This window comes from Hippopotamus amphibius, chromosome 3 (assembly GCF_030028045.1).
Source record: "Hippopotamus amphibius kiboko isolate mHipAmp2 chromosome 3, mHipAmp2.hap2, whole genome shotgun sequence".
In the NCBI taxonomy this organism is placed as follows: domain Eukaryota; kingdom Metazoa; phylum Chordata; class Mammalia; order Artiodactyla; family Hippopotamidae; genus Hippopotamus; species Hippopotamus amphibius.
Genome location: NC_080188.1, coordinates 177986942 through 178004501, shown reverse-complemented (window position 1 = coordinate 178004501; position 17560 = coordinate 177986942). Strand labels below are relative to the sequence as shown.

The 17560-nt window shown below is 48.3% G+C and overlaps 1 protein-coding gene across 1 annotated transcript in view; it reads right to left on the bottom strand.

The window, feature by feature from the left end:
• CAPN8 (calpain 8) overlaps positions 1 to 17560 on the bottom strand; it is a 62611-nt gene that overhangs the window by 27190 nt on the left and 17861 nt on the right. The window contains exons 3-7 of the mRNA XM_057727627.1: positions 5527 to 5645; positions 4875 to 5008; positions 3877 to 4045; positions 3457 to 3540; positions 1712 to 1797 (exon numbers count right to left, since the gene is read on the bottom strand). Of these exons, the coding sequence (XP_057583610.1) occupies positions 1712 to 1797; positions 3457 to 3540; positions 3877 to 4045; positions 4875 to 5008; positions 5527 to 5645 (592 nt within the window). The remainder of the gene's footprint in view (positions 1 to 1711; positions 1798 to 3456; positions 3541 to 3876; positions 4046 to 4874; positions 5009 to 5526; positions 5646 to 17560) is intronic.

Here is a 17560-nt window from a genome sequence, read left to right as displayed (position 1 = left end):
TTAGGTTTTCCTGAAATATGTGTGCAATGTCTAAATAACTGAGCAGTATCAAGATCCATCTTTAAAAAGAAAATCCCTTCCCCGAATGCTTTCAGCAAAACATGAAGACCTCCCCTTCCATGCATAAAAGCTGGGACCAAGCCCAGCCTCCCCCTCCAGGAGGGCTCTCAGGATCCCTAAGGATCAGGCAGGGGAGCTCCCAGGGCCTCTTTAATTGATGGAAACAGTCATGGGATCAGAACCAAACCTCAGAATGTGCTTGTTATAAACAAAGATGAGCGGACGAGTTGGAGAATTTGAGATCTGACCTAAATCTCCCAGTTAGTTTTTTGAAACTTAAAAAAAAAAAAGTTTTCATTGAGAGACCCTGGGCTGAGGCTGAGGGTGTTACCTCAGAGACGCAGCGCCCTCCGCCCCCAGCAGCCACACACAAATACCCCAGGCTGCGTCTCCAGATGGGGGAGCCTGCGGGGCTCGCCAGGTGTCGCCTCGCACCCTTGGACCTGTCCCAGCCTGTGAGAGCCTGAGTGGTATCAGGGAAAGGAGACAAAGTCCTATAAGCCCTTTAAGCAGCTTGGGAAACAGCGGCTGCTTAAAATGGCCCAAACTCGGGATTTCAATTTCATTCAGCCATGACATCCTTTTCGGGCAGTTGGCAGAACGCAGGTTTTGGGTTTTGCTCCATCGTAAGCAGTAGAATGAAAAATCTTTAGTACAAGAGTTGATCCGTGGCCCTGGGAACACGTGTTTCTTCATGACACAGACCTGAAGGGAAGTACCACAGTTATGCACCATAATGATATGTGATGGGTTCATCAATGTAATAAAGTTCCTTCCCAAAGCCCTGGTGGCATCACGCCACATGGACAGCAACGTGTAAGGTACACATGAGGCTTAAGGATGTGTTGGGGGGGGCAGGTTGTTCTTACGACCATTCGCATTTCTGGTGGCTCTTCATCAGTGACACTGGCGAACTCTCCACCCCTCTCTGGCGCCAAACTGCCTGCTCCCCGTGCCAGCAGTGCTAACTAGGATGGAAACGGGGCCATGCTCTCTCCATTCCCCTGCACCATGGTGACATCGATTTCCCTGTGCCAGGACACCACGGGAGGCCTCCATGTCCAGGCGCCATCTCTGAATGGCTGCCACTCTCCGCTGTCAGAGGCCTGAGCCCCTTGGGTCATTAATGGCTTTGTCGGGAGAGATCAATACCCGCGCATAATGAGCTCTCGGGGAGCAGGCCCCACTCCCGTTCATCCTCACTGCCTGCGGCAACCAGGGGCTCCTAGGATCCAGTTCCTCTTTCTAAGCGCATGTCTTCTTGGCGCTGAGGGGTTTGGCCTTTGTCAGAGTGACCAGGCTTTGTGGAGTGGAATGAATCCAATCAAGAGTGACGGGTCTCACCTTTAGATGACTGTGGTGGTAGGTAGAAAATAGGCAAACCCTCCGGCACTCAGCAAAATTCCACTGAGCTGCCAAACTTGCAAATGCCAAAGCCGAGCAAGGAATCAGAGACTACAGCTGAGTGGTTTTTGTTTGGCTTTTCCTTGCCTGGAACCATCTAACACTCTTTCCTGAACAGGCTGTGTGATTTGTGGACAGAAAGTGCTGCCAAGTGCACTACACGGAGGGTCCCACAATCGCTGTGTGTTTTGCATGATGCCTTCCTGCACAGGGAGGGGAGCACTAACGGAGGGAAGAAAGAACATACTCATCGCTCCACGCCCCCGTCCACTCCACTTCGCCCCACGGGTTCCGGAGTCTGATCAGCTTCTCCGGACGGCCCTGGAAATCCACCTGCAAGGGCCATACACAAAGGCAACTGAATCGCTGAATCTGTTGCCTTGTGTTCATGTCTGCACCTGAGCGGACTTGCCTTCAATTCCTCAAAGGTCCCTAAACAACCACTTTTATTCTCTTTTACCACATGTTTTCAGGTCTTAGCTTACTGCTCTGTTTTTCACAATCTGGTTGAATAAATAGTGAGTCCAGCACAAAAACAAATATCTGCTTTAACTTGGATTTAAATTTTATAGTTCTAAGACTAACTCAGTTCTTAGTATTTGAGACCTATTGATAATAAATGCCCTCCAACAAATATTATACTAAAAGCAGAGTAGTTAGCATTTCGTGAGCAGGTACTAGGAACCAGGCATGGAGCTGGGCCTTTCAGATGCATTCTTACCTCATTTAAACCTCACGATAATCCTATAAGCTGGGTGCTGTTATTGTCTTCATTCTGAAGTCTCTCAAACCTCGGAGGCCCAGAGAGACTAGATATACATATATGTATAACTGATTCACTTTTCTGTACACCTGAAACTAACACATTGTAAATCAACTATATTCCAATAAAAATTTAAAAAAACAAACAAACAAAAAAGCCTCTGACACCCAGCCAGAAGGGTTGAGTTATCCAAGATTACCTAGTTAGTAAGTAGTAGATGGAGGACAGTCACCCAGGCAATCTGTCTCAAAGCCCATAGTGGGAAATCCACACATCCGCCTTCCCCTGCTGTCTGTGAACACTCACCAGGAGCCCCCAGGCATGCACTTGCAGACACGCACAAACATGCTGAACTGTTCTGTCTTCAGTGTCTGACCTTCCTTTGTATCCTCCATATGCCCTCACCCGATGTTTACACAAACGTGCCCAATTCATATTTGGGAAGTGACTACATGAAAGGGCATATTTGTGAAACACAAACACACGTAGTGAATATCCACACCTTTTTAATAAATAACAAAAACTGAGACAACCGTTGCATTTCCCTTTTTGCCTTGGCCATTGGGAAACCCAAAACAAAATTAATTTCTCAACAGGAGCACTGTCTTTAGCCTAGATTGCCTGGTGTATTTTACCTTTGTTGTACGGTTTTATTGTAAACCCCTGCACATCCTTTTTGGAAGTAGGCAGACTATAGTAAATAGAAATAATGAAAAGTTTAGCCCATACTTTTCTCCTTGGGTTGCAGAGTAAGGAATACCTGTGTCCCTTCCCACTATCATACCCCACGTTGAAAGTTGGAGTGGGTATTATTGCCTTTTTCGCTTTGGGGATCTTATGGGTCTCCACTGCTTTACCTGTACAAACATGCTTCTTAGAATGCATGTAGACGTAACTGGCAATTTCTACAACTTTGCTCCAAAACCTTGTCCCTCTTCCTGGCCACATCTCAGAGGAAAGCATGCATTTAGTTAGAATGAGAGCTATAGCTCAGAGAGGTTATGTTATCCGTCTCTGAGTGGGTAAGAGGCAGAAGGGCCCTTGTAATGAGCAAGAGCTGAGTGTGGGTGGGTGTCAAGGGCTCTGTGCAGCCAGAGATGCTGCACCGCTGCACCTGAGCAAGGCAGGGAAGTGCTAGGTGGTGATTCCCTCTGTTTTGCTAAGGATGCCCGGGATTTACGGTAACATCATTACGCATTACACTCTGGTCTCCACCTGCCCAGCTGTACCTCTTCAACTCCGGTGACAGAGTATGCATGACTCTTTACCAGCTTCTGTCTGGTGATGGCTTCTGCTTCGGCTGCACTGGAGACCTGAGAATCAACACTCATCAGAGGAATATAACAGAATCTAGAGTCTCCATGACATAACAGTCACAATGTCCAGGATACAAAAAAAAAATAATAATAACAACAACAACAACAACACAAGGCTCCTACGGTTTCTGAGTTTGAGACCCACTCCAGTTCCTACCCATTAATTAGGGCTTCCCACCAGTCCCACGTGCTAGGGACCAATACGTCAAGGGATTGCCCTGTATGTCCCAGACTCTGCTCTGGCCCAAAGCCTTCCCAGCCTCTAGCCCCCTGTCGGGTCCCTTCTGTACTACACATGGGGTGGGGGAGCAAAGAGAAGCCATCCCGGCTCACATCAATGGAACAGGCCAGCAGAGACCCAGCGCAGAGGGCCTTCCGGATGATCAGAAACAGACTGGCTGGTGGCTTCTTCAGGTTATAAAACTCAGAGATGCCACCTGTGAAATCCTCAAACCCCTCCACTGTGGACCCTCCAGCAAGAGCTTCATAAGAACCATTGAGCCTGTTGGGGAAAAAAAAGAACATGTACATCATCAGCCATTAGCAACCCCAGCGAGGGGACCACGTGGGATGGGATGGGGGCGGTGCTAGGACACGGTGTGGTCTGGAAGGTACAGGAGGGCCTTTGCCAATTTTGTCTGTGGGCCAGGGAGGGGCTTAGGCACAGTTTCACGCGACCAGCTCAGCACTTTGCCAGGAGTGGATCTCAGATCACCTCTCACCAAGCCACGCACTCTTTTAAAAACCAAAGTGCAATCTTTCCAGAGCTGCCCTTGGCTCTTGGGTTTCTGGGAGTTGGAGGCATGGGTAGAGATGAGGGGGACCCTCTCTCAAGGCTGAGAGACATCCCTTGGGGCTTGCTTTGGGAATAGGGCTGGGAGGGAACAGGAGTGGCAGAAAAGGGTACCAGTCAAGGAAACAGTCAAAGAACCCCAAAGAAGACTTTGAACATTGAATGCCAGTGAGAAGGAGAATGACTCCTGAACAAAGGGTAGAGACCTTGATGAGTTTGGTATCTAAGTATATTTGCTTTATAATCTGTCATCATTCTTTTAAAAATTCACACTGACCTAAGAACTGACCCTGGGAGTTTTAAAGAGGACAAAGCATCAAGAAGCTACATGATGGTCGCAATTCACACATTCTTGTGGGACAAAGTTGAGCTTTTAATGCCTAGCCCAAATTTCTGTTTCTCTTGGTTACTGGGGGATACTGTACATGGGGGTCCAGGTGCTGGGAAAGATGGGCTCGGCACCCAGAGTCTGGGGAGGGTCAGGGAAGATCCTCCAGGGAGACTACGGAGTCTCCCAGCTCCTACCTGCCCCACTTACTTAGCGTAGGCCTTCTCCAGCAGTGCGCTCCAGAACTCACTGCCTTCTTCAGAGTGCAGGAAGAGCAGCTTCCCATGCTTGGTGGGCAGCCTGTCATCCACGACCACCTCCACCCACTCTCCATACTGCCAGAACTAGGGGAGGAAAACACAGCACCCGCTCACAGGGATGGGCTGAGAGGAAGAGTCAGAGTCCTCAGTGGACCTCAGAAGGCGCCTCTGTGCTGATCAATGTTCCAGCCTTGGACCTTCAGTGAACTCCTTAAGAGCAGGATCTGTGTCTCACTTATCCCTGCCCATAGGAGATGCCAGTGAAAGCGGGAAACATCGAGTCCAGTGGCTGAGTTTGTGGATAAGAAAACCTGCATCACACAGTGGCAACAGTGGGTGACTCAGGCCCACATCTCCTCACCCTCACTCCAAGGTGCTTCCCTCAAGGCCACATGGCCTGGGGGAGACGGGAGGGGATGGATGTGTGGATGATTAGATGGGCATGTGAAAGCAATGGTTCTCAAACTCAAGCATGCATCAGGATCCCCTGGGGGGGGGTGTTAAAACCTAGGCTACTGGGCCCCAAACCCATATTTCTGATTCTTGGGTGGGTCCCAAGACTATGGAAAGTAATGTCAGGGACTGTGAACATGGCAGGATACCTGAAAATGAAAGATTCCCGCATAGTTCTTCTGGAAGTTCTGGTCCCTGGGGACCACGCGGTACAGCAGCTCTTCATTCAAGGTGAGGGAGGCAATGGCCGCCAGAAGCCAGCAGTCACCTGTGTGGTGTCATGGAGGACACACACTGGTCAGGCCAGGCCCGCAGGGTCCCTGCTTTCTCTGACCCTCACTGGTCGTTCAGTCTACAGTCACATGACCCTCTTCTAAGTCGCATAGTCTGGGACTCTCCTCCTCCAGCGTCTGAAGGTCCTGCTGCCTCCTTGGAAGTTCTCAGCTCCTCCCTTCTCCTTCCCTTCCGCCCCTCACCCCCCTCACGCTGACCATTCCGCGTGTCCTAAGCTCTCAACCAGTGGAGCAGAAAGTGGAAAGAAAGAAAAGAAGAAGCAAAAATCTTCCTCTTTGATTCCTTAATAGCAACTTTGAGAAAACATCTGATTGGAGGAAACATTGAAGCTATTTGGCCAGCCCGGGGTGTGTGTGTGTGTGTGTGTGTGTGTGTGTGTGTGTGTGTGTGTGTGTGTGTGTGTGTGTGTGTGTGCGCGCGCCCCTTGCTCTGCTTGACCTTGGATAACACAGAGTTGCCTCTTCGTGTCTGTTGGAGGACGGCCCTTTATGTTGCAGAGCTCACCATGACAGCCTTGACGTCTCATTGCTCATAACACTCCTGAGATATTGATTAGCATGAAATTATCATAGGTTTAGGCAGAAGAAACAAGAATCAAGAGAGGTTAAAAATGCTAGGGCTTAGTGTTGGTCACTTTGGAGATCCAAGTAAATGCAGAAGAAAACAGAAAACCCTTTTCCATACAAGTCTGGACCCCCTAGAGCCATGCGCCTGAGCAGTGCCTCCTTGGAAGGCACCATTATCCCCCGTGGTGTCAACTTCAAAAGATTAAGCACAGCCCCAACACCCCTTCCTGACCTTAGCATCCAGTGGTGGATGTATCATCCTAGAATTGATGTAAATTTGTCTCATATCCATTCATAGGCTTATTATACACCAGGCTCTGAGATTTCAATGTCCTTACATGTGCTGCTCACCATGTGAAGGAATATTTCATCTTACTGGTCCAACAGCTGCCTCTTTCCAGTTTCACTCCAGAGCCCTACCTCTAGGAGTCCAGGGTTTGGTGACAATTTTCTCCCATTCCTATTTCAATCAAATGGCTCCAAAATCCAGCCTGTGTGTCTCAGCCTTCACCTAGTCCACAGAAAAAATCTGAATCTCTTCAATATATCTTCAGATAGAAGCCCCTTCAACCTTTCAGAGACCCTCTGAGGACCTCATCTAACTCTGTTTTCTTTCAATGCTGCGGCGCAAGTTGCATACATAGTCCAGGATGAACACACCATGGTTCTCTCAGACTCGGGCTGCCTGAGCAAGTAGTCAGTAAACTGTGACCCAGGAACCCACCTCCAAGGATCCACCATCTGCTGAGGACGGCTCCGTTACCAGGTCATCCTAGAAAGCCCTTTGCTCCGTCTGCCCTCATCTCTCCTAACAAAGAGATTCATGATTTGGTCCCCAACTAATTCCTTTCCCTCTTCCTTTCCCCGACTAGCTCATATATTCTCTCTCACTCCCTCTCTCACACACAGTTACTTTTTGAAGAGATTTTCTGATCCAGAAGGCAGCCTCGTTCCCTGCCTCCCATTCTCACTGACAAACGCCCTCCTCCCAATGGCAGCAAGGCCCCCAGGTCGGACCAGACCCGGTAGCTGGAGGAGATAAGAATTGGTACAGCAGGCACGGGACTGCGGCTTCTCACTGAAGCAGACTAGAGGGGGGCAGTACCTCATTCAAAGGCAACTTCCAAAGATTAGATACAATAACAGCATTTCCTCCTCTCACTCCAGCCTTCTTCCTGTTAACACCTGTGATCACCTCATGCCTCCGCTCAAAAATCTTCAACTTCCTCTGTTGCTTAAGGACAAGGTAACTAACAGAGCATCAAAACCCTTCACAATATGCCTCCACCCTACTTCCCCAGCCTGCCTCCTGCTGTCCTCCCACCGTGAGGCTGATCATTAATTGAACTCGGATCTGCACACACCACGCCCCGGTCTTTTCCAGCACACGCTTTCACTCATCTGTCCCCTCGGCTTGCAGAGTCCTTGCTGCAACATCACCCCTCTCCCCTCCGCCACGAAGCCTTCCCTGATGCTTCTCATCCTCTAGCCGCAGGTCACCTCTTTTTCTTTGTGTTTCCTAAAGACCTGGTTTATACCTCTCTGCACGCAAAGCTGCTTCCCAGTCCAACCCCAGACCCACCTCAGTCCCCGTGTGCTCCCTCCTCAGAGCCCCCAGCACCTTCCTGGGCCATATGAAGAAGCCTGTCTCTCCCCCAAGTCCTCTGCAATCTCTTCCTGCAGAGCAGGGATGTGGATTCCCCATCCTGGCATCCCCAGCAGGTGGCTGACACATAGTAGGGGCTCAATGAATGTTTGATGAATAAAAAAATGTGCAGAGAAAGACAAATATCATATGATATCACTGATTCGTGGAATCTAAAGCATGACACAAATGAACCTATCTACAAAACAGAAACAGATCCACAGGTATAGAAAACAAACTTATGGTTACCAAGGGGGAAAGGCGGGTGGCATAAATTAGGAGTTTGGGATTAGCAGATACAAACTACTATATATAAAATAGGCAATAAGATCTACGATATAGCACAGGGAACTATAATCAAAACTTGTAATAAACCATAATAGAAAAGTATATGAGAAAGAATATATATATATATATATACATATATATATATATATATATATAACTGAAGCACTTTGCTGTACACAAATATTGTAAATCAACTATACTTTAATAAAAAAAATAAAAAAGACAAAAAACTTTTTAAATAAATATGTGACCAAATGAATCAATGACATATTTTGTTCTCGTGCAAATGCCCGACAGAACCTCCATGTCTGCACCTCAATCTCCCTGGTGGACGGAGAGGTGGAGCCCAATGAGGACACGCACTGAACCTGACAGAGTCCACCTCCGCCAGCATCAGGGGCCTCTGCCTCTTGAGCTCGGGGGCAGAGGGAGATAAGGAGCACAGCAGAGGCGCAGGCCTCTAGGGAGGGGGCGGGGGACTGGTCAGCAGCTCTCCCTGGGGCAGGTGGCCTCTCACAGAGATGAGAGCAGCACCTGCCTCATGAAGAAGTGCAGCCCTGGTTCTCTTCTGATACCAACATTCTTGCTCCCAGACGGGATGCTTTCAACAACTCCCCCAAGAATATTCCTTAGACATCACAAACCATGGCACGGGAACAAAGTGTCCTTCAGTGGCTGACATCAAACGGGGCTGCCCAGTGGGAGGAAAGTTTCATTTTTTTCTTCATCCGCCTCCTTCCTGACATTTCCCGGGGTCCCCCTGTCTCTCATGACCAGCACAGAGCTGCGAGGAGATGCAGTGGGTACGCGGGCTTTGGGATGCCTGCCAGGGACTCCGTAAGGTGTGAATGCACTGTCGTCACAAAGATGCTTTCTCTAAGGCACAGATCCAAACAAGCGTGTTCCTCTTCTGAGCGTCCTCTTGGGAGGATGGACATTTATGCTGTTGCTCAAAACATTTCAGATATGTGTTTGGGGATCTGCCTGGATGCCTACACACATTGATCATGTTCTCCTCCATGGACACACAGCTTGGATCTCTGAGCATAATTTTAAGTTCCAAAAGCAATCAAGACGCTTTTGGATCGAAGTTTGGTAGTGAATAGGTGAACAGAAAAAGCTGGGAAAGAATCTTCTTTTTTTTAAATGTTACTGGAGTATAGTTGCTTTACATTGTTGTGTTAGTTTCTGCTGTACAGGAAAGTAAGCCAGCTATGTGTATGCGTATGTCCCCTCTTTTTCTCGATTTCCTTTCCATTTAGGTCACCACAGAGCATTGAGTAGAGTTCCCTGTGCTATACTGTAGGTTCTCATTAATTATCTATCTTATACATAGTATCAATAGTGTATATATGTCAATCCCAGTCTCCCAATTCATCCCACCCCAAAGCTGGGGAAGAATCTTGATGGACAAGGCCCTCCTCCCCAGCTACCTTCCATTGAGGGCGGGTCCTAGTTAGAGTGCTGGCCAACCAGAAACCTGGAGGGGGCCCTGTGTCACTGATCTCACGGGAAGTCTGTGACCACCTGAGCTTTGTCCTCCTATGCCTTCTTCAGGTTATATACGTAATGGGTTTAACATTTATTAAAGTAGTAAACTGATTTATTTTTTTACTCCACTCAAGTAATGGTCCCCTCAAACTCCCCACCCATCGCATCAGCAGGCTTCACGGCTCCTAGTAAACAGCAGGCAGATCGCAGCCAGCACAATGACGTTTTCGCTCTGCTCTGTCAAAAACACATTTTAAGCCAATCAAGAAATAATAATCCTGAGTCAGATTTTCTTAAAAAAAAAAAATCTCTAAATTCAAAAATTCCATTTACATGTTACAATCAAAGCTTGATGATCTAAACACCTAAGGTTATGGTAAGCCCTAGGTAACAAGAACTTGGGCTATTACTTAAGAGAATTTTCCAAACACCAAGGGAGGATGTGGAGATGCTTCTGGGCTACAGGGAAGAGAGAAGAGGGAAAAAAAGAGAAAAGGCCAGACCTTGGAACCACTGCCATCGCCCCTATTCTACCTTGAGGTTGAACAACGGCCGGAATAGGAACAATAGCAAAACCACAGAGAGTTTAAAGAGGAAACCAAAGCAGAGAGGATTCATGCCCCGCTTCCCACGGGGGACACGGGGAACAGAATACAAATGACAACGCGGAGCGCTCAGGCAGAGAGATGGTGAGAGAAAGTGGTAAAGAGCGCCCCCAAGTCTCCCTCTGCCGTCAGATGGTGACCGAGCTGAGGGCAGGGAGGAGAAGGCAGGTCAATCCCACTGCAGAGGCCATGGCGACCGCATGGCCCAGGGCCAGGCTGCCGTGTGACAGTGCACTGAGGCGGGCCTGGGCCAGCCAGGGAAGGTCCACTGGACCCCGACAGCACCAGCAGAACAGAGCACACCGCACGCCAGTCCCAGGAGACCAGTGGGACCGAGAAGACAGCAGCGGGCGCCCAAGGGCCAGCCACCCTTCTCCCATAGCCTGGAGGACACTCGGCCTTTCCTTCCACGCGGGTGCCATCCTGGGATGGCCGGAGAGGGGTCAATCTTGAAGAAGCAAGAAACTCCCCAAATAGAGTGATTGAAGGAGGGACGTTTATGCGAAAGAGACAAGAACCCAAACAGGCAGAGGCGGAAATACCCTTTATTGGGTAGTTGACATTTCCCTCCCCGTCATGGTCGGTGGAAACGGGGGCTCCGCTGCAAGCCGAGAGCAGCCGAGGGGGATAACGAATGCCCTGATGATTGCACATCTGCATGTACCGCAAAGAGGCTGACCTGCTAATGTGTGCTTGTTTTCTAAAAATCCATCTTTAATGTTTTGTCACAGCTGAGGCCTCCTTTATCCACTCTTTGCTGTAAGGCGGCTGCAGTGTTTTATACTCAGGCTGCTATTTTCACTCTGCACATTAGTGCCAAGCAATCACCGAAGCCTCCTGCCTCCCCTCCCTCCCGCGGGTGAACATGCCTTTTCCAGCCCTCGGCATTCAATTCCTGCCTTTTTGACTGAATTGAAACACAAACACACACACTTGCAGCCATTCTGGCTTTGTGGACAATTCCTCTCTCTCTGACTGGAGGCAGGCAGTGGGCTCATGTTTTCATAAACCCCACCATAAAATGCTTCCCTGAATGAAATCACATGGGTAGGAAACTGGCAGATGTGATCTGAAAATCCATACTTTAATTACCAGCAAGAAAGTCTCATGCCTTAGCCCATTTTGCAATTGATAACTTGAATAGGAAGAGATAAAATGGCATATATTAATACTGTATAAGACTAAAACCAGATCAAGAACTTAGAGCTGCTATCCTAGTTAATAAAGCTCCTATAAGTTTGGGATTAACAGATACACTACTACCGTGTGTGAAATAGACAACAAGGACCTACTGTATAGCACAGGGAACTGTATTCAATAGCTTATAATAACCCATCATGGAAAAGAACCTGAAAAAGAATACACACACACACACACGTATGTATGTATAACTGAATCACTTTGCTGTACAACTGAAACTAACACAACATTGCGAATCAACTGTACTTCAATTTTAAAAAGGGAAAAAACATTAAAACTAAAAAAAATTAAATTAAATTTAAAAGCTCCTATAACACAGTGTATCCAGCTGGAGCAGGTTTCTCTAACTGAGCACCGCTGACACTTTGGGTTGGATAAATCTGTGTTGTGGGCCGTCCTGTGCACTGTAGATGTTCAACAGCATCCCTGGCCTCTACCCACTAGATGCCAGGAGCGCCTGCCTCCCAGCGTGACAACCTAACATGTCTCCAGATACTGCCAAGCATCCCCTGGGGTGGGGGATGGGGTATCCTTCCCCACATCGAGACCTCAAGAACCAGAACTTCCACAGTAAAATCAGGGGTTGGGGAGAGTCTGCATTGGATGGGGGTTAGACAAGACTTTGCATAAGTCTCCAGTTCTCAACAATTGCTCAGTGTGAAATGTCAGTGACGAGGATGGGAATGATGTTTCTTTAGTCTATTACTCCTAGGGTCTTCTGGGAGCCACTTTCTGCTTCCCCCTTCCTTCTCTCATTCCTGTCTTCCCTGGTTAAAGAAAATTGTAACAGCCAAAGGAAGGCCCTGACTCGCTCCTTAAGGTCCCCACCAAAGTTAGAGCAGGTGTCATCTTACCCAGCTGCCAGCGTTCGTTGGGCTCAGGACCCTGGAGTTAGCAAAAGTAGATTCACGCCCACCCACCTGGAGATTGGGAAGAGTGACCGTCTGAGCCTCTGAGCTATATCTATCATTCTTCTTTCCCTGCAAAACATGCAGATGTCAGCCCTCACTTCCTCAAGCAGAGGCAAAGCTAGCCATTTCTGAACACGGACGACATCAGTTCCACTGAGTCCCCCCAGCCCCATCCCTGCGGCCTCTGGGGCCAGCTTCCACCCCACAGACACCCCCTGCCCTCTCCCAAGGTTTAGCCCTGGAGCACAGATGCCCACCAGCCTTGGAGACGTCTGGCTCCAGCTCTGCGATGGCCTTTTGGCGGCCTCAGGGCCCTGTTTACTCTGAGATTACTGTTACCTGCTCCCCCAGGCCACATTACTGCCTGGAGCAGTGCCTGCCCAGGCTGGCCTGGCGGTGCTGTGTTCACACCCTTGCATCCCAGCAGAACCCTCCAGTTACATTTCAGTCCTCCTCAGATCATTTAGTAAATCTCCCCCATCTTGTACCAGCCTCCGACCCTCCTTGGAAAACATATATTTGGGAGGTTCCCTTCCTTCAGGTTTGGGGAATAGTTCTTGTATATCATCATCACTCACCAGCACTTAGCAAGCATTGCTTGCATAGGACACTGGGACAAGAGAGATGTAAAAGGCATGATCCCTGCCCTTGGGGAGCCAACAAGCTTAGAGAAGTGAAAATAACGTGGCCCTCAGAAAGACTGGGTTTAAATTCTCAGGCCCCAACTTTGCTGAGTGACCTGCAGCAATCCCTTAACTCTTTTGATGCTCAGTTTTCTAAACTGTAAAATGGGTTTGTACCTTGGTTTATTGTACAGGATCATTTGAGCAAAAACTTATTTGTAAAAAGAGAGATGTTTTAAAATACACATAGGGACTTCCCTGGTGGTCTAGTGAGTAAGACTCCACCCTCCCAATGCAGGGGGCCCGGGTTTGATCCCTGGTTGGGGAACTAGATCCCACATGCATGCCACAACTGAGAGTCCGCATGCCACAAGTAAGAGTCTGCGTGCCGCAACTTAAGATCCTGAATGCCACAACGAAGATCCCATATGCCACAACTAAGACCAGGAGAAGCCAAAATAAATAAATATTTCAAAAAAAAAAAAGAATATACATAAATATCAACCTCTAGTTGGGTAGAGAGGACATCAGGATATAAAAAAATCTAAGAGATGCACACGGATGTACATATAACAGTAGACATATTCTTGGAGGGCCTCTTGAACATCTTGATCAACGGTGCCCTATGGATAAGCCAGCTTCTCTCCACCCCAACCCCACTTGCCCATACAGCTTCAGGGAGGGCAGAGCGGGATGAGCAGGAAGAGGTGGGCTTTGAAACTCCAGAGCAAGGACCAGGGGCCCGAATGGGGTGAGGTGAGCCCAGGGGACAGGGCCTCTTGGGCCCTCCCTAATTGGGATTCAGAGAGAAAACCACTGTGGGGAGAAGTTTTGCACACAGAGGGAGAGGGCAGCCTCCACAGAATTAAGAGCATGGTGAGCCGTGATGGACAGAGATGACTTGAGCTCCCCTACGGCCTCAACAAATAAAGGACAGAGGCCACCAGTGTGATGCCAGCAGAAGGCAGGGCAGGGAGCAGACCGACCACCCCTCAGCAGACGTGGCCAGTGTGCACACGAGGCCCCGCCGGCCGGGCCTCCAGCAGCATCTTGGGAAGGAGAGGGCAAAGGACGAGAATCTGGAAGACTAAACAGTTACCCAAAAGGGACCAAGTTACGCCAAAAAAGACTGTTTCAGCTACTGTGTTGGACAAAGTTTTAAGCTGAACTGGACTAAGTTTAGTTCCCCACTTCCCCAGGCAGGGCTCCTGAAGAGGATCAAAGCAGCTTTAGATCCCAGACATGGGCTAAGTGCCAAACCCAGGGACTCCAGAGAAGCTGCCTGACATGAGCTTTCAGAAAGTCTCCCACGATAAGTGATAACTGTCCCCTCAAAAGGGACAATTCCAGTGGCCTTCCAGTAACCAGGGCCAAACAGACGCCTCAGTGCCTCCTGGAATAGTAGGCGGGGGCTCTCAGGCTCTGTCTGCAGTGGCCTCCTTCTCTCAGACAGCCTCTGAGTCAAAGGAAACGCGTCCGGGAACAGGTCGCACTCACAAGGCAAACATGAGCCCCTACACCTGGGCCTGCTCTGCCCAGGTCCGTTCATTGCTCCCCCTCCTGCTCCGAGTCACTTGTAAAGTGCCCGTTCCCTGAACCTTCTTGGAGCCTGCAGATGTATTCTGGGCTAATGGACCCTGATAAATCCTGCCAAATCCTGAAGTAAATTAATCCAGTGGTCTCTGGGCAGGGTGAGTTCTTACAAAATGGAGATGAGAAAAAAAAAAAAAAAAAAGGCATCCCAGGATCAGCCCTTCACCCTCCAAGAGTTTCCCTAAAATCATATCACATAAGCACCCCTCCTCCAGCTAATGTCCCCCCAGCAAGGAGCGTGCCTTCCTACATTTGAACCTTTCAGGCTCTGCACCGGGTAAAGCGGGCATTTAATCCCCACTTCCCAGATGTGTAAAGTTGAGGCCCCGAGCAGCTTCGTGAGCTCTCAAGGTCAGTCAGAGCCAAGTCTAGTCCAGCAGGATGAGTAGCTCGCTGTCTTCCCACACCCTGCAGAGCCCTCAGAAGCCGAAGCGAATGGGATTATCCCACCATATGAGATAGTGAGCCCCAGGTGCCTGGGCGAGACCACCGTGAAATTTCAGGAAGCTTCTCTCCTCCCCACAGGCCACACCCAGCTTCCCCTTAGCCTGTCCTCATCCTCACTCTCCGTGTGCCTCCGCCACCCCTCCCCCAGCCCTCGTTAACATTGGGTTCACCCTCTGACCTTCCTCATCTAGTAGCACGTACTTATATCGCAATAGCGTAAAACAGTTGCTACTCCCTGGAGTTGTTCTGAAGATAAAAATGAGATGATAGGTGGAAAGTGCTGAGCCTGGTGCCCACTGCAGAGAAAGCCTTCCATAAGCCTCCTGAGTATTAGCAATTATCACCCAACACGCAACTGACCAAAAACACAGGGGAGCCCAAACAACTGAATTAGAAAACATTTATTGAGCATCTACTACCCTATAAGAAAACAAAAATGAAAACCACTCTAGGAAGCAGCAGCCCTCACCATCCTGCTCCCACCCACCTGCCTCCCCCGGCCCTGCCCACCCCTTCCTCTCGCAGGCATCAGCACCACTAGTTTCTCAGATGCTCAAGCCTAGGAGATATTTTCATTCCTTTTCCCCCGACTCCACTCCTATAATGCTTCTGATTTTATTCCGATGTAGCACCCAAGTCAGGCCGCTCCTCTCTAACACCTCTACCATTGCCTTCTCTCCCACCAGGACTATAACGGACCATCTTTTCCCCAAAATTCATTACCCAGGAGCTGTAATTAGGGGGTTGCAGAAAGAAGCAAACTTGCCATGATGTGAAAATATTCACACATTTGCACTTCAACATCCACCCCACTTAATGTTACCCATCAGCCAGGCTCACACACAAATACCATGCAACGGGGTGGCAAAGGGACAATGAACATTTGGCTAAATTTGCAGGATTTCATGAAGTTCATGAAAGTGACACTGGAGACCTGTTCCCAATCCAGTGCCTGAGGAGAACCTGGCAGAGTGACAGTGGTGACAGCTGAGGAAGAGAAGATGGACCAGGCTCCAGGCACAATGGGCACTTCAAGGGGACGGTGTGAGCATCAAAGGATTGAAAACGGACCTTGGAGAGAGCGGGGAAGGCTTGAACATTTCCATGTTTCTGCTTTGAAAGTCAAGGGAGAAGTGGAGGGGGTCACATCCTGCTGCCTTGTCATTTTTTAAGAAAAAAACACACCCCTCAAAAGTCAACAGTTGGATGGACCTAGAGATTGTCATACTGAGTGAAGTAAGCAGACAGAGAAAAACAAATATCATATGACATTGCTTACATGTGGAATCTAAAAAAAAGGGTACAAATGAACTTATTTACAAAACAAAAATAGTTACAGATGTAGAAAACAAACTTATGCTTACCAGGAGGTAACGGGGGTAGGGATGAATTGGGAGATTGGGATTAACATACACACACTACTATATATAAAATACATAACTAATAAATACCTACTGTATAGCACAGGGAACTCTACTCAATACTCTGTCATGACCTATATAGGGAAAGAAGCTAAAAAAAGGGTTGATACATGTATATGTATAACTGAGTCACTTTGCTGGACAGCAAAAAATAACACAACATTGTAAATCAACTCCACTCCAATAAAAAAAGAGTCAGTGATCACAGATCACCATAACAAATATAGTAATAATGAAAATTTTGAAATATTGCAAAAATTACCAAAACATGACACAGAGACAGGAAGTGAGCAAATGCTGCTGAAAAAATGGGGCCGATAGACTTGCTCCACACAGGGTTGCCACAAACCTTCAATTTGTTTAAAAAAAAAAAAAAAGCAGTATCTTCAAAGCACAATAAAATGAGGCCCAATAAAACGGAAAAAAAAGTCAACAATTCATTCATTCCTTGTTCTAAGATCTAGCACAAAGCTGCAAGTACATGAGCATTGTGAAATCTAAGAAAGAAATTTTTTAGAAGTTTTTGTATCATTTTTCAAAGTCAAACATGAAAAAATCCTTTTTAGATATTGTTTACTAATGAATGTGGCCCTCTTCCAATGCAGGTCATCATATAATGAGGGTTCTCCATTTAGCAGCTGTCTGCCGCAGGGTGTTTGCTCTCTTCCCACTACTACAGCACGTCTGGCTGAACTTGCCCTTGCTGACAAGCTTCCATCCTGCCCCACTGCCCAGGACTAAAGTCCCAAATTCTTCCCCCAGCATCCCGGCCCTGCATGATCTGCCGGCTGCCCTCTTTCCACTCCCAGCCTCTGCACCCCTGCTCCCTCTGGGCTGCAGCCCTGCCACTTCCTGGCAAGTCCTCCCCGGTGCTCCGCTCTTTCCAGCTGAAGGACCTTTGTTCACGTTCCTTCTGCTGCCTGGAACCCTCCTTACTGGGAGAGGCGAGACAGTGCTGGTTTGTTCAATGAAGACACTTTAATAAATATTTGTAAAATGAAGGATTGAGCTGTGAAAATTCTTCCTGATTCTGACAAATTCAAATATCTGTTAAGACACACGTCCCTTCACTCTTGGAGGTATCCCACCACCAGCCACC